This window comes from Rhinichthys klamathensis, unplaced genomic scaffold (assembly GCF_029890125.1).
Source record: "Rhinichthys klamathensis goyatoka isolate OS25496 unplaced genomic scaffold, OSU_Roscu_1.1 h1tg000687l_1, whole genome shotgun sequence".
Classification (NCBI taxonomy): domain Eukaryota; kingdom Metazoa; phylum Chordata; class Actinopteri; order Cypriniformes; family Leuciscidae; genus Rhinichthys; species Rhinichthys klamathensis.
The window spans coordinates 1471074-1493430 of record NW_026607115.1 but is presented as its reverse complement, the minus strand read 5'-3'; the positions used below and the strand labels follow the sequence as shown (position 1 = coordinate 1493430).

The 22357-nt window shown below is 39.1% G+C and overlaps 1 protein-coding gene across 4 annotated transcripts in view; it reads right to left on the bottom strand.

Annotated features, from left to right (window-relative positions):
- The window catches only part of frmpd3 (FERM and PDZ domain containing 3), a 202317-nt gene that overhangs the window by 11122 nt on the left and 168838 nt on the right, over window positions 1-22357 (bottom strand). For 2 of the 4 annotated variants that reach the window (XM_056241966.1, XM_056241970.1), the window contains exons 3-7: window positions 9153-9262; window positions 8679-8833; window positions 5389-5491; window positions 5175-5220; window positions 3488-3592 (exon numbers count right to left, since the gene is read on the bottom strand). In XM_056241966.1, the coding sequence (XP_056097941.1) occupies window positions 3488-3592; window positions 5175-5220; window positions 5389-5491; window positions 8679-8833; window positions 9153-9193 (450 nt within the window). In that variant the 5' untranslated portion in view covers window positions 9194-9262. Of the gene's footprint in view, window positions 1-786; window positions 931-3487; window positions 3593-5174; window positions 5221-5388; window positions 5492-8678; window positions 8834-9152; window positions 9263-22357 lie in introns of those variants that run through there. The other 2 variants (XM_056241969.1, XM_056241968.1) reach the window with 2 other exon arrangements.

Here is a 22357-nt window from a genome sequence, read left to right as displayed (position 1 = left end):
AGTGAATGGTATTTTCTGATTTCTATGCCACTGATGTGACTATCATTTGAATTATATTTGCATACAACTTAGAAAAAGTGGGGGGAAATGACTTAGTGCACCTTGAAGTGAGTGAGGAACCCTGAAGGCAATTTTATATGAAGAATGAGAGGTCATTAATTTGAGTAGCATCCCGACACCTGCGTCATATTGATTTGTACCACGTTCCATGTTGCTGTGGGAGTACGTGACATAAGGTTTACTTTCTATCAGCTGTCCACTGATCTTCCACTGAGTATCAATAACGATTTCATGTAATCAATTGCTGACATTCATGGGTGTATCCGACCTCCTTCAAAGTTTCTATATAATCAATTCAGTACGTTTGGCAAGTGTTTCACCCAAAGGCTTTAGGCTTGCTTCTGGAAACGTGTAAAATGCTATTTACACTTTAAACATCAAATACAGAATGGAAACAAATAAGCAAGCATCAATTTGGCATGTCATTTGGGACCATGTTATGACATGCGGTGAAGTGAGCAGGTTGGCTAACTCTGTTTCATACATTCAGCACAATTCCAATCAATTGCTCGTTAGCTACGGCGTGAGATGATGTGATATGAATAATAAGTCCCACGTTGGCATTTGTGTTTAAGCCTAACCCCCTTAATAAAACGTTTACACTGCTGATGTACTCTGTGCTGACAGGCGAGTTTTAATGAAGAAAGCCCTGCTGGCCCCTGCTGATCACACAAGATGGATTGACATGATTAGAGGAGGCTCAGGTGAGGGTGGTTTGCTCTTTACCGATTTTGGCCCTCTAGGCCTGATCAGCAAGTTTCTTCTTCCAGGAGAGCTGCACACCCCTCCCATCGGTCCGCTTTATTAAATTGGTGCGACCAGCACCCAAGGGTGTAGTGTTGACTCTTCCTTGCTCACAAGGCAGATATCAAACTGTATGGGACATAATCCATGGACATTGACATTAACATGGGTGCTATCGACCCATGTTCACCAAGAGGAGATGGCAGCTGTAGTGCTAATGAAGAGCTACGAATGAATGAATGTCTAGTAACAACATTAAAGGTTATGGGGAGACTGAGTCTTTCTCTAGATGCAATGCAACCTTATTCAATTAGTTTAGTAGGCTGGAAGTGTTAAAAAGAAGCTGACACTACTTTCCTCAAAAGTAACTCTGTTACCCTAAACATCTCAATCGGAGCCAGAGGGAATTGACCTCTCGGTAAGCCCCCCCCCCCCTTAGTTATTGTTGCTACCTCGGACAAACAAACGGAGTTGCTAACTGTCTTACAATGACAGCTGTTAGTCAGTGAAAACCTTGTCCTAAGGTGTTTTGATCAATTTTGGATACAGAAGGACCACCTCAAGGAGCATTCAAGCGGGACTTAAATATGCCATGGAGGGATATATAAAAGATTTTAAAATAATATGGTGGATAACAAGAATAATTTGGAACCGAGGGTTTACAGATCACAATGCAAGCGGGAGAAGCCTCATGTTACGGTCGTCACGATCGCAGATGACAACATCCTGTACATGTACCTCAGGGTAAGATTAAATTCATTTACATTTAATCAGTTTAATATAGAGAGGCACTGTATTGTAGACCTTGGTTTATGTGTTTTTGAACTACACTGTACATGATGTGAGAACAGTTAGCTATTTAGGTTTGTACGTTAACATGGACTCACTAACTTTCTAACACACAGGTGTATGTTTGTTGAGTATTTTACAACGGCTTCGAACGCGGCTCAACTAATCAGAATCAAGGACCTGAACTAGCCGTTTTATAATCACACTTTTAAAACGCGCTGGTGAACGCGTGCAGTATGGGGATTCAATACATGAATAGAGAGCCTAAGTCCCTCCCCTCCGCTTCCGGCTCATGGGACCTTATTTCGGAAGAAATATGTATGGTAGTCAATGGCGAGAGACAACTCATCTTTTTATTCCGTCTGAACTGTGCCCTGAACTACACATATGATGTTTGTCAATTTAAAAGATAATTCTAAAAGTCAAGAAAGTCGCAGTTTGTCATAAAACAGAAGAGTAACATTTAGTTTTATGTGAAAATCGCTCAATGAACTACATCTCCCGGGAAGCGAAACAACGAGCGAGATCCGCTGCTCGTGTGTGTGTGCAGTCTGGTACAAAACACTCAGGCATGACGGCGTAACGTTACGATTATAACGTAAGACTATAGAAAAAACTACAGATGTTAGCTTCAGTAAAAGTAGCTTCATTCATTGAGAGAAAATGGGCGCCTTTTGGGTTTGTAGTCTTTGTAATTACGTATTTTCACAGTCTTATACCTCAACAGTTTTACATCAAACTGCGACTTTCTTGACTTTAAAATGTATCTTTTAAATTGACAAACATCATATATGTAATTCAGGGCACAATTCAAACGAGATCAAAATATTTGTTGTCTCTCGCCATTGACTACCATACAATATTTTTCCTAAATAAGGTCCCATGGTGGTCGACCGGAAGGGGAGGGACTTAGGCTCTCTATACCCATCCTCTCAGGATACCTGGAATCAGTGTTACAAGTACCCCAGCCCCATAGTTTTACCATTTTTGTAGCATAAACACCATCAAACCGATTAGAGCTTCGGATCTTCCAATGTTTCTCTATGGCGCTGAAACCTAAAGATGTCCGAGTTCCAGTCCCCGTGCAAATGATACTCAACTGCCATTGGCTCATCTGCGTTCGAGGGGAGGGGCTTACCGATAGGTCAATTATTCAAAGCACCTGCTGTTAGAATTTCCTTTCAATAGCCATGAATTGCTTCAAATCAATTCAGAAACATAGTTACATAGTTGCAATACTGTTGCATTTGTGTTCAAGTCAGTCTACTGTAAATTCAAAGAAATCTCAGCAAACAAACTAGGATGCATTTCAAAAAAAGAACATCTGTCAAAATCTGCCCGACTGACATCTTTGCAAATCTACCCTACGAATATGAAAAAGAGAAACACTAGAACCCTTTCATTCCAACCAAACCATGCGTAGCCAATTCCAAACCCTGTGTTTTCATGTATGTACTTTAATATAGTCTTGAAGATGAAATCACAGAAGAAGTGAACGTTTTGAATTTCTCATTTTAGCTTTTCGAAATGGAGGACCACATCTAGATTTTGGAAGCACAATAGGAGAGGGATTTCCGCATTGCCCCTCTGGGTAATAAACCTGCAGTCTGATGAAATGAGATGAGTAGGAGATGTGGAGTGAATCGCACTTCAGTATTTAAACTCTGAAATGACAGCCATGTCACTCTCAAAAGGAGACACTGATGGACACATTCACTTTGCCTTTGTAAATAGTAACAAATATAATCATAAACAGACCATGAACAGTCATGTTACAAAATACCTCGAGACCGTTCGACAAACTCAATCCAGGTCTCATTTCAGCACATAAGGAAAGCTGTGTTAGCACAGATGTGACTGGGGTGTGATGTGAGCAAGAGGCAGCAGCACATACTGAGTCTGGGTCGCTGATGGACACTTGCTCAGAAAAGCGCACTTTGGGGGGATTGGTTCGCAGACGAGCTTTCTTGGCTGCACTTATGAAGGCAGACTTAGGTGACTAAGGAAAGACAAAGGAAAGAAAGAAATAGACAGGAAAACTGAAGTTAAGACTAGTTTTATTTAGATAAAAAGCTTTAAACATAAAAAATAGTGGTAACACTTTACAATAAGGTTCATTAGTTAACATTAGTTAACATGAACAAATAATGAACTGCACGTATACAGCATTTAATCATCTTTGTTAATGTTAATTTCAACATTTACTAATACTGTATTAAAATCTTGTTAACATTAGATAATGCACTGTGAACTAACATGAATAGATGTATTTTTATTAACGTTAACAAAGATTGACAAATACAGTAACAAATGGATTGCTCAAGGATAGTTCATGTTAGGGTTAATACATTAACTAATGTTAACTAATTAACCTTATTGTAAAGTGTTACCAAAATAGTTTTATATATTTACGTGAAAAGAATTGTGTAAGATTTGTTTTCTGGTAATATATCTTGTTTTATTTACCCCATTGGAAAATGTTTGTTTGTTTGTTTTTCCTCACAAATTTTTGTAATGCTTAAAACAAGGCAACAAATTGCAATTGGGGTAAGAAAAACCTAATTCAAGATATATTCTCTGCAAACAAATCTTAATATCTTCTTAAGTTAAAAAATATTTATTTTGTATGCATACTTAAGACATTTTTACTGGAAAACAAGACAAAAATGAATACAATTATTTTTAGAAATGTATATTTGAAATATTTGAATACATTTTGGTAATTCAGACTGCTAAAGCCCACACTTCAGGCCTTCGATGCAACAAACACATCATGTGTTGCTTTGACTACAAAAAAGCATTAGAAATGGCTTCATACAAGGGCAATTTTATCATTGATTAATTTGCATAGAATATCTAATGTGTTTACTGTATATGCTGATTATTTGGTTTTAATATCATGATATGGTTGTACGGTAATGCTTCCTTTTACAGTACAGTACTTACGTGTACTTACAGTGTACTTACCTAGAAAGTACTGGCTAATATAAGGTAAGTACATGGGTTAGGGGTAGGTTCAGGGTTAGTACCTAGTTATTACCCAGTAATTGTAATTACTATAATAAGTACCTTGAATGTACATGGGTAATAGGACTGTAAAAGGAAGCGTTACCGGTTGTACTACTGGAGCTGTATACACAGAGGATCAGTTTTTTCTTGTCAACAGCGAGGATTTGATTCGGCTCTGCAAGCTCAGTAGCAAACAGGTCAAAGTTTTGAGTGCTGTTACAAAGCTCGATCTGCATGCAATGTGGCAGCATGGGTAATGCTGTAGCTTGGTACTTTGCTCCACTGAGTTCAAGGCATTGGGGAATGTTGACACAAATCATGTGGGCCTTAAAAGAGACATTTCACATGACATTTTCACTACCGAGCGTTAGTCTCAATGCACTAATTATATAAGAATGTAACTTTGGCACAAAGCAAATGGTGTGTTTTTGTACACAAAGCTACACCTGAGTTTTAAATTCCAGTAAAAATGTACAGACTGTATTGAAATTGGCATAGTAGTTTGACTATGGCACTAAAAGGGACTGATTTAATGTAATTTCGATTGGAGAAGACATAATGTCCTTAACTACCTGTTGTGGTTGCAGCACAGTGAGAACAATCGAATCCTTGCACCGCCTGCAGAAGAAAAAGACATTTTGGCTAGTGAGCTGCAGAATGTAAAAAGTGTTGTCTTATCTGAAATGAATTCTCTTATCTGATGGAGACACATGGAATAGAAATATATTAAGCACAGTCATGCGTCCAGACAAGGCCCTTCCCTCTGGTGACAGTAAAGGGTGTTACCTTACAAGGTCTATGACTTTCTCCCGGGGAGCGTCACTCACGAGTTCCTGGTTGATGGCTAGGATCTGATCTCCGGGGTAAAGCTTGCCACTTGATGGTCCGTCTGTAAAGGAGACATGTTAGAAACTTGTGTTGTACTTAGTGCCTGATAGAGTTGATTGTTAAAGTGCCCCTATTGTGCTTTTTCGAATATTACCTCTCTTCTATTGTGTAATACTAGCTGTTTGTGAATGTAAAAGGTCTGCAAAGTTTTAAAGATCAAAGTGCACAACAAATAAAGTTATTGTCTCCCAAAAGAAAGAATCGATTCTAAACTGTCGAAATGAGTCATCAGCAATTCCAGTTTTACTTCTTGTTACATACCTATGGTACAATCAAACAAATTTGACTGGGCCATCTGACCAATCAGAGCAGAGTAGACCAATCACAGCAGACTGGGCCATCGGACCAATCAGAGCAGAGTAGACCAATCACAACAGACAGGGCCATCTGACCAATCAGAGCAGAGTAGACCAATCACAACAGACAGGGCCATCTGACCAATCAGAGCAGAGTAGACCAATCACAACAGACTAGGCCATCTGACCAATCAGAGCAGAGTAGACCAATCACAGCAGACTAGGCCATCTGACCAATCAGAGCAAAGTAGGTAGACTAATCACAACAGACAGGGCCATCTGACCAATCAGAGCAGAGTAGACCAATCACAGCAGACTGGGCCATCTGACCAATCAGAGCAGAGTAGACCAATCACAGCAGACTAGGCCATCTGACCAATCAGAGCAGAGTAGACCATCTGCAGTGGCGCCTCCAGAAATTTTTCATAGGGGTGGCCAGATGGGGCCACTTAAAATCTTGGGGTGGCACACCAAAACTATAAATAATTTCAGAATTTTATTCTACTGTTGTAGTAAACCGGCCTGTAGAAAACTATCAGAAAGACTTAAGGAAACTCCTACTGATATACTTTGGTTTATTGTGTTATATTTAATGTTAGCTTACTAATGATATTAGTAGGGCCCTACTATATATATTATATATAATGATATATATATATATATATATATATATATATATATATGGGCCCTCGAGCCACTGCAAATTTCCAGATACTTACATAATTGTGATGAATTTAATCCTTTTTAAGGTATTATTTTGCAGTGTAAGATTAGTTAACACCTTTAAATATTACATAAATGTACTATGAATTTTTAATAAACTTAATGAGTGTATAAATCAGCAGCAAAAAGTAATTCTTGAAAAAATCTGCACAGTAATTTTATAAAATCTAAATATGTTAATAAAAACAAATTACTATTAGTTCTCTTATAAAATTCAATCAGGCAATCATACATTTCACAATTTTATAATTATATATTAATGTCAAGAATTCAGAAGTGCATATATAACCTACACTACAAAGAAATAATATACAATTAAATTATGCTTATTTTAAATGTATTGAGCAGGCTAGGTATAACAAAATATATTGGCTTTTAATAATATTTCAGTGCGCAAACCCATGATAACATGAAAAACAGAGTGCACACAGCGTGTATGCGCATCTCGGGTGCAGAATGATGTGCTCAAAGCAATATGGTGACTCTATGTGCAGCGCTGCGCTGCATAAGTGCGCATTTATAAGTTCACGTCACAAAGCGAAGAAATGTCGAGCGCACAAATCCTAGTGCGATTTGTTCCTTTGTTTCAGTTTTATATTCCAGTTATTGTGCGTTTGATGTCGATTCATAGTCCCTGTGATGTGTGTGTGATGATCTAGCAAGCACACGGTAGTGAGTCGTTTAAAAACAACAACAAACTCCAACAAAATAAAGTAATTTTATGCAAATCTACAGCCTTTTATCTACAGATCATGCATTATAATGTGAATATATCATATTGGAGAGAGTTTTACCGTGCATCCAAGAGGCGCGCGCGCTGTTTGAGTATGAATGGAAAAGTGATTGACAGCCGCAGAGAAGGGAAAGGAGTTTCCATATACTTTAATGATGTAAATAGACTTCTGTCCCTCACATTAAGCTATGGAATGACTTCAGATGACTTTGTCACCCAAACTGACGTAAAAAAAAGCGGGAGGCGCGCTGTTTGTATCCCTGCTTGTCAAAACGTGGCACATCAAAAAGCTTCTGTCACAGAATACTGTAACCATTTGGCACTTAAAAAGCACGTCACGACACATAATGCCCAGTCTTCTTTTACTAAAGAATATTTTTGACTTATTTATGAAATGCATAACTGATGCTACTAAATTTTATTCTGGCCAGTGGGGTGGCCAGGAGTCGGCCAGGGGTGGCCGTGGCCACCCCTGGCCACCCCCTGGTGGCGCCATTGGCCATCTGACCAATCAGAGCAGAGTAGACTAATCACAACAGACAGGGCCATCTGACCAATCAGAGCAGAGTAAACCAATCACAACAGACTGGACCATCTGACCAATCAGAGCAGAGTAGACCAATCACAGCAGATTGGGCCATCTGACCAATCAGAGCAGAGTAGACCAATCACAGCAGACTAGGCCATCTGACCAATCAGAGCAGAATAGGTAGACTAATCACAACAGACAGGGCCATCTGACCAATCAGAGCAGAGTAGACCAATCACAACAGCCTGGGCCATCTGACCAATCAGAACAAAGTAGACCAATCACAACAGACTGGGCCATCTGACCAATCAGAGCAGAGTAGACCAATCACAACAGACTGGGCCATCTGACCAATCAGAGCAGAGTAGACCAATCACAACAGACTGGGCCATCTGACCAATCAGAGCAGAGTAGCTGTCGGTAAGGAGGGGTTTAGAGAGACTGTTTGAGAAATTAGATGATGTGCAATGTTTATTATGAGAAAATGTAAGTTTTTTTATTTATTTTTTATCTTTGATGAATGCACACCTAATGTAGGAGACTCCTTAATCAAAATTAGGAACCTTTAAAATTGTTAATAGCATAATAAGGGCACTTTAAAACCCGTGACATTCTCGTCTTCTGCTTCTCTTGTCCTAAAATATATGTTGATATAGATCACAAAATCATTTTAGTCACACTTCTTTCCTAAGGCAAGTTGTAATAACCTACAGTGGATTTTCACACTTATCTAATCAAAGCATCACATAGAAACATAATCATACACCTCAAGTATCTGAATTCCCATTTGATTAAAGTCATCTAAAATCGGAACGACTCAAAGGCCTTTAAAAAGAGATGAAGCTGATTGGCTGGCACAGCAGAGCCAGGGGACAGTAGACATCTGGCCCATAGAGACGTGTCTTACCCGCTGAGACAGAGCGAACAACGACAGGCCGTTCGCTGCCGGCAATGAAACCAAAGCCGTGGCTTGGATGGCGCTGGATGCAGACCTGTCGAGCTGAGCCAGGAGTCAGGCTACCACTGTCCATGCCATCCTGACTGTCCTCTAACATCACAGAGCTGAGGAACAAGACAACAGAGGACTCCAGTATCCATGAAGTAAATCTCATTTCTAGGGTGACACAAATGCTAAACATGCTTTTTATTGTCCACTATTTGCATAACTACCCCAGCACAAGGACAGGCGATTGCATTTATACAGAGAGTATCTCGCATAACAGCTGGTCAATAATAAAAACATCAATGCTTTGTGCCATTTTTTGATTCAGTGTTGTGTAGATGAGGTCATTTCCTCGCTGCGTGTGTGGAGATAAGGTAATGCCTCTTTTATGTTGCTCGTTGTTCTCATTTGACATAAGAGGATTATTAATGACTGCACCTGTCATATTCCTCTGTGTGCCCATCCTGGACCCGGGCCATCCCCTGAAAGGACAGAACCGGACTGGGTGAACCGCTTCAGGAGGCTGGCTCTGTTTTGTACACATTCACCTGGGAGGAAAAAGATGAGAGAAGATAAGTTATAATCGTTTTTTTAAAGCACTTATTTTTTTTTACATTTTTTCCCCTTCAAATAGGCACAACCACACTCCATTTCACAAATAAATGTATTACAGTATATCAAAACTGCTTCCACTTGCCTACCCATAACATGCATCATTGACAATTATGCATAGATTGCTAGGACAATTCTAATACAACATAAGGATGTTTGGTCTGTCTGTTTTAGTTGAGTTTAGTTTGACTGAATTTCCTTGTCTGTTTCCAGGGTTTGTCATTGAGTTGTAACACCTGCTTCTCATTTATTTGATTAGTTTGCTTTTGTAAATATAGCCTTGTGTTTGTTCTGTGTGGCGTCTGATCTCGGCGTACTATAAGTGGTTGTTCTGTTTCTCATGTTTTTGTATGTGAGTATTCGGAGAAGTGTTATCCTGAGTTTGTTTTCATTACAATGTTACCGCTTGCGACTAGATCCTGCCTTTTATTTGAGTTTTATTGCATCCACTGTGTGGCAAGTTTATTTATGTTATTTTTTTTAAAGGTAATAGGATGATCAAATATATTATTCCTATTCTTATATTGCATCTCCAGGTTGCTACCCTGTATCCTCAATAAACATCAAATATTTGCTCACTTTCTCCTATTAATGTCCATCATTTCCGGTAACTTGTAAGACATTTCTTCATATGCTGTCTCTTTCCTGTCAGGATTAAGTTGAGGTTTTTTTGTCCTCTCGTTCAGGTGTCTGTGTTTCATGTTTCCATTCAGTTTCCCCATACAGACGACAACATTGTCAAAACGTTCACACGGATTTGCGAAAACAACTAAAAACGCTGTATTATTCATGATAAGCAAGTAGTTGGCAATGTCACTTTGTAAAGAAACACTAGACACGTAATACACATGCGCATATGACATCACCATTTTCACAAACTTGCATTTTTGTAGTTCATTTGGAGACGATGACGGTATTATTTTCAAAAATATGCACTTTAAAACCCGTTTCATAATTTTGCGTTTTCGTAGTCGTATAAAAAAATGACCAAATGCAGAAAAAGTTTTACTTTTTTAGTTGAAAACGGCGTCGTGTAAACGGCTCCTTAGTTTGTGATTAACTTTTCCTTTGGCAATGTTTTTTTTTAGTTACTGATGAGCATCGTCGGCGTCTCGTTTAATAGGCTTTATGCCGAGCGTCAGAATTGAGGGGTTTTGCCCATTGTGTGTGTGTTTCTTGATTTGTGTGTAGAGTTCTGAGAGTATGAGGCATGCTTTCAGAAAATGTGTGTAAACAATGGAGAAAAACTGTAAACTGTCATGTGGTTGGTTTTGACATTGGCTGTTATGAGGCCATTATAACTGTCATGAATATTTTTCTTGACCTCAACTACAGTGGTACAAATTGAATTTGTCATTAGAAATGTTATAATGGCCTCATGACAGCCAATGTCAAAACCAACCACATGACAGTTTAATGTAATGTCAACCCTTAAAGCTAAGTGGTTTGTAAAGTTTGATAATTAATCTGCTATGTCATGTTTATGACATATTTATGACAGGTTGTGTTGTCTTAGTAATGTTAAGTTGTCATGACAAAGACACTGACAGGTTATGATGTATTGGTTTATGTCAAGGTGTCATAACCAAGACATCTCAAACAATGTCATATTTGCATCATAAATGTCACAATTGTGCGAATGACACTTAATGACAGTTGTCATAAACATACATTAAACCTCCTGATTCTCATGTCATGATTATAAAGGTGTCATGTCAGTCTTATGCACACCCCTTCAAGTAAAGTGTTACCCTCACATCGCCAACATTCAGCAGAGTCCTTTAAAACCAAGTCTGAATAGTCTAATAATAGGGATTTGATATTTTTAATAGTCATAATCCAAGAATTTTGGTCCAGTCTACATCACTAAATGCAACATTCAAATCTCTGTGGTACACTTATTTTATATATTTATTTTTAGCAAAAAAAGTGTTATCATTTAGTTATAATTAGTTGATGACTTTTTTACTCTCTCTCTCTCTCTCTCTCTCTCTCTCTCTCTCTCTCTCTCTCTCTCTCTCTCTCTCTCTCTCTCTCTCTCTCTCTCTCTCTCTCTCTCTCTCTCTCTCGCTCTCTCTCTCTCTCTCTCTCTGACCATTACAATTAAACAGGCTACATTAAATTATGACAACCTCACACATTGAATGGCTTTAATGGATAGTGATAAAAATGAACTTTGAGCATTTAACACTTTTAATTCAAAGGATCAAAGACTTCTAGTATTTTAGACTTTCTACATGGTAAAATTAGATTTTTTTTCTGAAGGGGTAAATTATTATCCAATGAGGCTGCCGCTATAACCAACCAACAATAAACCAGCCATTTCTGATAACATTTAATTATCTGTTTATCATAGAATCCAGAGTGTCATCGGTATGTAGGTTTCCAGAGTTTACACCAATTTGCACTGCAAAATTAATTGCTTCTCTGTTTCATCCGACTCGTATGTGTGCTATCTTAGTTAATAATTCACATGTAACTGTTGTTGTACATTGCCAGTAATGCATGCGTCTCTCTGTTAAAGTCATGGCTTATGCAAAATACTTGATTAGTAAACAGAATATTTAAAGCCCTTATGGAATACTCTAAGATACATTATGCAAAAAGCATTTAAATCTCTTAGAGCCAGAACCTGCACATCACTCAAGGCCACACACACAGAGGCTGAAATAACAGATTTCAGCCAAGACTCCTTTTATTCCGTGCAGTGGATTTACTCAGAGTGTGAAAGAAAGAGACAAAGAAAGTAAAATATTGCAGGCCAGGCTGAGATTGCTGATGTCTGCCGGTGAATATGTCACAACAAAGTGACAATCTTCAGTCATCAAGTGCCTCCCGGCAGTTTCTGAAGGTCACGGCTACATCGGCTTGTTTATTCACCCCAGACTCTTTCTAGCACTTTCTTCCCTCTGTATGTTTTAAACACTTCGAGCTGCTGTGGAAATCTGTATTTGAGGCAGCAGTAACCTTAACATCACCCAGCACGATGACTCATATGCTGGAGGGGAACTGCACTCAGGATGGGACGGGAAGAGTCACGAGGGCTTACTTTCCATCAGGTGAATGCCATGATACATGTGAATGCGTGTGAAGACCTCTGGCCAGTATGGATGGATGAGAGATGTGGATCTTCACCAAGAAGCATAGCATCCTCCGGTCATCATCCGCACAGTCCCAGCAATGATTCACTGGGCAATGAAGTCATGAGTTGAGCAAAGTTTACAACTTAACCACTAACACTAAAGTACTATGAACAATAGTATTAGTGATGCCTGCCTTTGTACTATACAAAAAGTATGCATGTTTTATTATTTCATGTATGGTACACTTATGCATACAAATCTTATTTGGCCTAGAAACTTGACAGAGTATGATGTTATTGCTCAGAGGTTACTAATTCACATGTAAGTTTCAGTCATGTTTAATTTAAGTATCAACTTTGCCCCTGATGTTTCTCCTAAAATTCCTAAAGATTTCATTTGTCTTCACTAGTTTAAACTGAGTGTCACAGTGCTGTGTTGTAAACGCACACAAACACGAAGATGAAGGGAAACAGGCAGTCTTTAATAAATCCACTGGTATATCCACAAACAGAGAACAGCAGTCCAACACATCTTAACCACAGACGAGACGAGACAGCAAAGAAACGAAACAAAGGAACTTAAGTACACCAGGAAACAAGGATAGCCTATTTAATAAAGTCTGTGCTTATGGAGAGATAGGCCTCTATATATACTGTATTGCCAAAAGTATTGGGAAACCCCTCCAGAACATTTAATTCATGTCTTCCAATCACTTCCATGGCCACAGTTGTATAAAATCAAGCACCGAGGCATGCAGACGCTTCTACAAACATTTGTGAAAGAATGAATCTCTCTCAGGAGCTCAGTGAATTCAAGCATGGTACCGTGATAGGTTGCCACCTGTGCAATAAGTTCATTCGTGAAATTTCCTCACTACTAAATATTCCACAATCAACTGTTACTGGTATTATAACAAAGTAGAAGCAATTGGAAACAACAACTCAGCCACGAAGTGGTACTGTAGGCCACATAAAATCACAGAGCGGGGTCAGTGCATGCTGAGGCGCCAACTTTCAATATCTACAGACCTCCAAACTTCGTGTGGCCTTCAGATTAGCTCAAGAACAGTGCGTAGACCTTCATGGAATGGGTTTCCATGGCCGAGCAGCTTCATCCAAGCCTTACATCACCAAGTGCAATGCAAAGCGTCGGATGCAGCGGTGTAAGGCACACCGTCACTGGACTCTAGAGCAGTGGAGACGTGTTCTCTGGAGTGACGAATCACGCTTCTCTGTCTGGCAATCCGATGGACGAGTCTGGGTTTGGCGGTTACCGGGAGAACGGTACTTGCCTGACTGTGTTGTGCCAAGTTTAAAGTTTGGTGGAGGGGGGATTATGGTGTGGGGTTGTTTTTCATGGGTTGGGCTTGTTCCAGTGAAAGGAACTCTTAATGCGTCTGCACATCAAGACATTTTGGACAATTAATGCTCCCAACTTTATGGGAACAGTTAGGGGAGTCATGTTCCTGTTCCATCCAGTGCACAACGCAAGGTCCATAAAGACATGGATGAGCGAGTTTGGTGTGGAGGGACTTAGCTGGCCTGCACAGAGTCCTGGCCTGATAGAACACCTTTGGCATGAATTAGAGCGAAGATTGCGAGCCAGACCTTCTGTCCTATGGGATGGGCTGGTAAGTTTCAAATTTAGGAAGCGCTCAATTATATTATTATATTAATGCTAATGGATCGACATGGTTCATAAGGAGTTACATTGTACTTACTCAAATAAATACTGAGTAATATTAATTAACTACATGTACTTGCTATAAAGTTACAGTTACAGTAGGGTTTGGTGTAGGGTTAGTTACTTGTAATTGTAAAGTGAATGGGTGAATGTGAGGCAAATTGTAAAGCGCTTTGGTGCCCATTGGGTCTGTGAAAGCGCTATATAAATGCAGTCCATTTACCATTTTAATTATGCATAATTTACTGTTATTACTATAGTAAGTACATGCATGTGTAACAGTCACCTTAAAATAAAGTGTTACCGACTCTAAATTTGAAAAAAAGTATAGATTGACATATGTATTATAATTACCAGAGCTTGCAGACACTTGTTTGCAGACAGGTTTAGGTTGACTGATACAGTATTCTGGTAAATAACGATAATTTAGAGAACATCCGTTCTAATTGGGTTATACAATACTGTAATGACATTGGTGAGACGACCCAAAAGAGCTGCTGTCATTATCTGTTAATCAAATCTATTATTCTGCTACATGCACACAGACAAGTCACAGATACACAAAACAAGACAAAAGGACCAAGAAGAGAGGACACACATGCATACAAAACAATGTTACAGCATTGGGCCAACCTTTTCAGCAATGGAGACAGAGTAATACTGTCAAGAAATGCATCCCAAGGGCATGACTAGCTGAAGTGTTGCCATGGATACAGCAGAATTGAGCTGATGAAAAGTGAGGTGTCTGACCGCAACAAATGATGGCTCCACTCAACCCTGCCGTCACTGAGACCACACACACACACACACACACACACACACACACACACACACACACACACACACACACACACACACACACACCATCTTCACCACTCTCAAAGTCATCCTCCCAGTGTCTGCATGCCACTGCTGGGTTCAACAGTTTATGCATAAAAAAAAAATGTGAAGTGGTACATGTCTTCCTGTGTCTATACATATGACAGGAAACCAGTGTTTTGTCATTAAAATTGTCAGCAGAAACCTGGGGCCTCGTTTTTAAAATGTCCGTATGCACAGATTTAAACTCATAGTGTGTGCGTACGCTAAATCCACATCGACAGTCATATTTATAAAAGCAGTCTTTGACATGGAAAAGTTCTCAGTTTCCTTGTGGCAGAGAGTCGGAGAACTGCAGGAATTTGGAAATCTAAGCAATTCTTGCCACTCGCCTTTTTCAACTCAGACAGCAACATAGTGTGTCTGCCCAGATTTGGCCCACGTCTGGTACATGTGGATTCCACACGGCCCAGATGTGGGCCGGATCTGGGCCGACACTATGTTGCTGTCTGGGAAGTAAAGCATTTGGACATCAACTGGTGATCTTTTATATGTTACAGTTTTTCTCGATTGTTTACACACATTTTCTGAAAGCAGAACTCTACACACAAATCAAGAAACACACACACAATGGGCAAAACCCCTCAATTCTCCTGCAAAATGAAACTTTACATTCAAAACAATGTTATTTCTTCTCAAAATGGTATTTTGTTTTCAAATGACACACACAAACCATCATATGAATAGACATTTATAAGAACCAGTTGAACACTGATGTGCTCAATGTAAAACACTATGATGAATGGAAAACACTTCTTCTCCATTTATCATAATGACTTAGGCCTTTTTGTTGTTCAGTGTTACACTTACTACACAGTACATACCTAAATGTGTTGTAAAATATTTGAGAATATTGTTTTTATACTCAGACAAATACACCGAAACAAATATATTTATTTTTCCCACAAAGACAATGTACACAGTGTACAAAGTTGCACATACAGTGGTCTACATACAAAACAACAGAAGAATTTACTGTATACAGTTACAGTAAAAAATAAATTAAAAAAACTATGCTGCATCCTCTCTTCTGTTTCGGTCTTCTATGCTAAAGCTCTGATTACTAATTGTAAAAGTGTGTGACGGGTGTTTGCCCATGTGATGAGTCGGTGTGCATATTTGAATGGCAGTGTGTTCCTTGTGAAAACAAGAGACTTTCTGCATGAAAATTGTGCCAAATGCAGAGAATTGTGTGTAGTGTTTTGAAAAAAAGTGTGTTTTAGAACTGCAATTTGAGTGTAAAGCAGGAATTGGGCTTGTAGTTTAGCAGAATTGGTTCAGGGGGTTGGTGCATGAGTTACATGTTGTGGTCATTGTGTCTCGAGCACCAGTATTTGTGTGTAAACAATTGAGAAAAACTGTAATGACATTAATCAGGCGGCGTTTACAAGGCGGAGATCTGAAATCATTCATCTGGGCACAATTTCAGGATCATCTATAGATTTTACACCTGGAAGAAAGGTCGCATCTTTGGTCATTGCATCACATCTTTTTGTTTTTCTATTCACAGTGCAATAATATTGACTGTATGCATTGTGATCTGATATGATAATATGCTAATTAAATATGCTTTAGAAATTATTGCACTGTTGTAAACATTCAGCCCTAAAACATTTGAAATGTAACCGGCTTAGCACAAAAACATGTTTTCCAGAGAATGTCATGAGTTAATTCATTAATTTTTGAACAATGTGTGTGCGTCTCCTTTTACTGGGCATTTGTGGTACGTTTCTCTTTAACATGGCATCTATTTTACCCATGCTGATGCAGTTTTAACCCAATAGAGGCCATGCTGACTACAAAAGGTCATGATTCAGCTGTCTAGAGGCAACAATTTAAGCCCATCTGCTACTTGGAATAGTCCCACTTCAAGTAGTATAACTGAATTAATCCCACTATCTACTATTTATCATTTTAAAACAGATTTTCAATAGGAGCTCAAGCAGAGCCCTAAGGCATGTCTCCACTTCTATTTCAGTTTGTGAGTTGCAATGGCCGACAACCCGAATGTGAAACCAGTACCTTTGGGTGAATATTTAAAAATCATGGAGTCATGCCCAGATTGTATATCTGTGGCTCTGTAAGCGATCTATGAATTCTGCAATGCTTTGTGAGCATGTGTTATTGACATACAGTAACATCTGTTGAGCTTTCTTGTCCCCTCATCATAAGCATCAGTGCTTACAAAAACACATTAAGCATATGCTGGCTTCATTCAAGTCCTGTGGCCCTCTCTGACCCTCTCTGGCTCTTTAAACAAGATCAATTTTCTGTTTAATGCTTCAATGTGCTGACATTGTCTTTGCTGGGATTTCTATCAACTGGGTGATGTGCTACAGGTTTGTTTTGTTGTTTATTTTTACAATTGCTATACTGAATATTGTTTTATACATCAGTAAATCAACACAGTAACTGAACAGTGACTTCCCATTGGTCTTAGCAACATGAAAAACAAAACTGTTATTGATTTTTTAAAATAAATAATATATTTACAGCCACGGCCAGGTGGTGCAGCTGGTGGGACCGCGGTGTACGCCGCGAGGGAGACAGTGTGTAATACAGCTGTTTGTTCGTGTAAAATGTCTGCAAAGTTTCAAAAATCAAAGTGCACAATAATTAAAGTTATTGTCTCCTAAAAGAAAAAAAGCAAATCTGAACCGCTGAAACGAGTCGTCAGCAATTTCAGTCTCACTTCTAGTTAAAAATCTACATAGGTTTGTAACACATTTGCAACAACATCTACTTTGACCCTCAAACACTTTAGTTCTAGCTGAGAACTGAAGAGTCTGGTTCATTTTGTTCATGCTGTTTTCTTTGCTGCAATAGCAAATCCACTTTGCTTGTACTTTTTAAAGGATGACAGACTGGCCCATCTGACCAATCAGAGCAGAGTAGACCAGGGCCATCTGACAGACTGGGCCATCTGACCAATCAGAGCAGAGTAGACCAATCACAACAGACTGGGCCATCTGAGCAATCAGAGCAGAGTGGACCAATCACAACAGACTAGGCCATCTGAGCAATCAGAGCAGAGTGGACCAATCACAACAGACTAGGCCATCTGACCAATCAGAGCAGAGTAGACCAATCACAACTGACTGGCCCATCTGACCAATCAGAGCAGAGTAGACCAATCACAACAGACTGGGCCATCTGACCAATCAGAGCAGAGTAGACCAATCACAACAGACTGGGCCATCTGACCAATCAGAGCAGAGTAGACCAATCACAACAGACTGGGCCATCTGAGCAATCAGAGCAGAGTGGACCAAACACAACAGACTAGGCCATCTGACCAATCAGAGCAGAGTAGACCAATCACAACTGACTGGCCCATCTGACCAATCAGAGCAGAGTAGACCAATCACAACAGACTGGGCCATCTGACCAATCAGAGCAGAGTAGACCAATCACAACAGACTGGGCCATCTGACCAATCAGAGTAGAGTAGACCAATCACAACAGACTGGGCCATCTGACCAATCAGAGTAGAGTAGACCAATCACAACAGACAGGGACATCTGACCGATCAGAGCAGAGTAGACCAATCACAACAGCCTGGGCCATCTGACCGATCAGAGCAGAGTAGACCAATCACAGCAGACTAGGCCATCTGACCAATCAGAGCAGAGTAGACCAATCACAACTGACTGGCCCATCTGACCAATCAGAGCAGAGTAGACCAATCACAACTGACTGGGCCATCTGACCAATCAGAGAAAGGTGGGGTTTAGAGAGACTGAACTCTTTATTAAACCGCTTCAGACACTGTGAGATGTATATTATGAGAAAATTAAATAATTTTTTGATCTTGGATGCTTGTAAACCTATTGTAGGAGACTTCAAAAACTAAATTAGGAACCTTTAAAATAGCCTAATAGGGGCATAATATCTTTTGTTTTATTTGAACTTTTGCTTCTGATCTAGCTTCTGTACTCTTGGTAACTCTTAAGACTTGGTATTGGTTCTAGTGTAATATATCGCTTGTGATGTTCCCTGTGAGTGTAAGATAAAAGCTTTTGCTAAATGACTAAATTCAATTTTATACCTGAAATTTGCCAATGCATTGCACATTGGACATGCCTGTGATTGGTAATAATCTTCAACCACTGCAATTTGTGTGTGTGTGTAGAAACCTTTGACACATCTGTAGGCCTAAATGGAATGATGTAATCAACACTTTTCATGATAAGTGAATAGTAATGTTGATTATTACAATTTGTATTCTTTTTTTTTTATTAATTGTGCAGTCCTAGTTAATTTTCTGGTCGATTTGCTGGCAGGTTATATAATTTGTGATTTGAGAGCGGAGAATGGTAGTTGTGTGCTACATTCATCTCAGATGCAGATTACATTACAAGGAAGGGTAGCCATTCATTTAACATGTACATATGCATTATTGGTTTATCAGTGCTGTCATACTGTGATCTTACTTCAGCTCAAAGCCTTACAGCTGTATTGTGACATTAAGAGACAGAAGTTTGAAAAGGCAACAAACAGTGATGTTCATCTTTAAAAGCAGCACGCTCACAGTAGCCTATGCTCACGGTTGCTTCCCAATACAAAAGATAAGTGATTCCAGTGAGTCAACATGTTAATTAGTGTTTTGCTGGTGAATGTTACAGCAGGATGTAATTCTTAATAATGGTGGATGGTGAGTAATGGAAAGGATTTTAGGCTGAGCAAGAAATACACTCCATATTTTAGTTTAATGTAAACAAGCAGAGATGATGTGAAAGCTGATGTTTTTATCATGCAATTCAAATTTCACTACACATCTCTCTTGTGTGATCGGATTAGTATCGGATGTGCTCAAAAATCAGATTTGGACTGACAGTCGGAAAAAGGCTTTAAAGCCTCAAGTAACAAGCTGATGAATTAAGTGTGTTTGAGTCCAAACTCATCCTCGGTTGGTCACCAAAACACTAAAGGACCCCACCAGAGACTCAATGAATTTCCTACTCAGAGTGATCCACATGTTAGTAAGATTGCAGTGGGTCTAAAGAGTAAATCAATCCCTGGCTAAAAGCAAGATTATAATGTCTGCAGAGGTATTGTGTGATACACAGCTATATTTCATAAAGCCGCAAACAAGGAATAGTGAAATGTTTATCTCAGGGTCAAATTGATTGTAACGCTTAACATAAATTGCTGGCAGCAGCTGGGAACAACCCTGTCTCCTTTAAGCAGCACACATGATGTAGAAGAATATCCACCAACCCCTGGCAGAGCATCTTTCCAAGCGGAATAGAGAGATTAGAGGTTATGCAGCCTCTTTTTATGAATATAACAGGATTTAAGGATTTCTTTCTGGCACAATATATAAATAATGTCAGGCTATCCTAACCACACAGATCGTTTATTAAAGCTCAATACAATATTTATTTAAATAGATTGATTCTGGGCATTCAGTTTGAGGTCAAAGTACCAATAATAGGACAGTTAAACAGTTATTATGTCCACATTTCACCATTCAGACAATTCAAAATGGCTAAAAAAGCCACAAAACACATTAAATATCATGTTGTATTCATATTGTGTTGTATTTTGGAAGTAAAATGGGTTATGAATGCAGTTCCATGTTAACTATGAAATTGAGTGAAGATTTGATCTTTAATCTAAAGTAAGCAGGGAAGATCATTAGTGTTCCTTGTAGAGCTTAGTCAACATTTCTTCAAAACATAATCATTCAAACCATTATATCAAAACCAACCAGAAACACGGACAGTTTCTTGCTTTAGGCAGTGCTTTTCATCAATAACTGTACAATTATAACAGCAATTATAACTGAAGAGACATGTATACACACTGTGCCTCTACTGCTTCATTCAGCCACCACTATTAGTCCAACAAGTATGCTGTTTTGTAACCTATTTATTCATTTGGTTGTGTTCCAAAGGCCTAGTCAAGATGACTAAAGCAACTTATAGTGCAAAATCCAAACTAACGAAACAGACAATTAACAGTTTGATAGGCAATGACTTTCCAGACAACAAATGCTTCCCAAAACACATTAGCATGATGGACTGTGCATTTGTCAAAGAGAATGGGGGTTTCATCTGGAACAAACAGACTAGATGTGGGCGGCAGGGGGAAATGAAGAATGAGACACTGTAAAGTGCTGAGGGTGGGTCGAGATGTGAGTGATGGATATTTGCACAGATCACATCAACACTGGCAGATGAGAGTGGAACGTTTCCTTCAGCAAAAGCTCTCACACAGGGAGCCATTGGCCCTCATATAATAAAGTAAGTTGCAGCCTATGACGTTATGAGGGCTGAGAGTGATTTTGAAGCGGGTCTCTGGATGTGACATTTCTCCGTCACCCGTCAGAGGAGCTCCACGGGTTTCTCCTGTCAGTGTCTCTTGACTGGCATGCTTTGACTAAGAAAGGGAGAATACCGTTTACACACAGATTGAGCTATGAAGTGACAAAGTGAGTCAAAGTTGAAGTCATTAGTATAACAGAGTCCAGGGAAGCTTCAGTCTGTTTTTTTCCTTACTGACAGGAAACCATATATGTGGATTTGGAAAACACACCTCAACAATGGGTCCCTATTAATCTACTGCACCTACAGCGATGCCTTGTTTAAAACCGTCTAGTTTGGAGATGAGACATCATGCTGAGTGCTCTCATAAACAACAGTAATTCATCTGTTTATGGTGTGACGATATACTGTATGTTACCACGGTATAAAATGTCTATAGAGATTTTGCTATATTGTGTAAATCACGGTATGCAAATATATAGCACTATTGACACTTCAGAGTGATGAAATGCATGAATGACAATATAAAGAGCGGACTTGCTGTTAAAAAGAGATATAAGCGCAATATATCCTGAAAATGAACCTTATGCTGCCTCTCTCGGAAGGCGATCGCAAATATGGGTCGCGCTCAATGTTAAAAGGTGTTATTAAGCACAATACTGGCCTGACACACAGCCGAAGCGCCTGCACAGAAAGTCGCGTCCCTCAGAATGTGATCGCAAATTCAGTTCTCTTTCATTTCTTATTGCGCTTGAATGGTCAAATACACACGCAGTTATGTCAAAATGCCCATTGTGTGGAGTATTCATGTAAACACAGCTGGTAATGTCTCAAGTGAAAGTAAACAGTTGGTTGTAAACCGGATGTGTATCAGTATGTATCCGTGCGTTTGGCCTTAAAGTGACAGCAGCCTAATAAATCCTGCTGCTCTGTGTCATTAATGTGAATCAAACAAAAGAGGAAATAACTTTTAGCTTTGATAAGAATAAATATATATTTAATTAATACAGTGAAGTCTATGCATTATTTATTTTTTACATTTTATTATTCAATTTCTGTACTAATTCTAAATACACCTCCTGTTAATTTAATTAATATTTTTTTCATTGAATGTGTC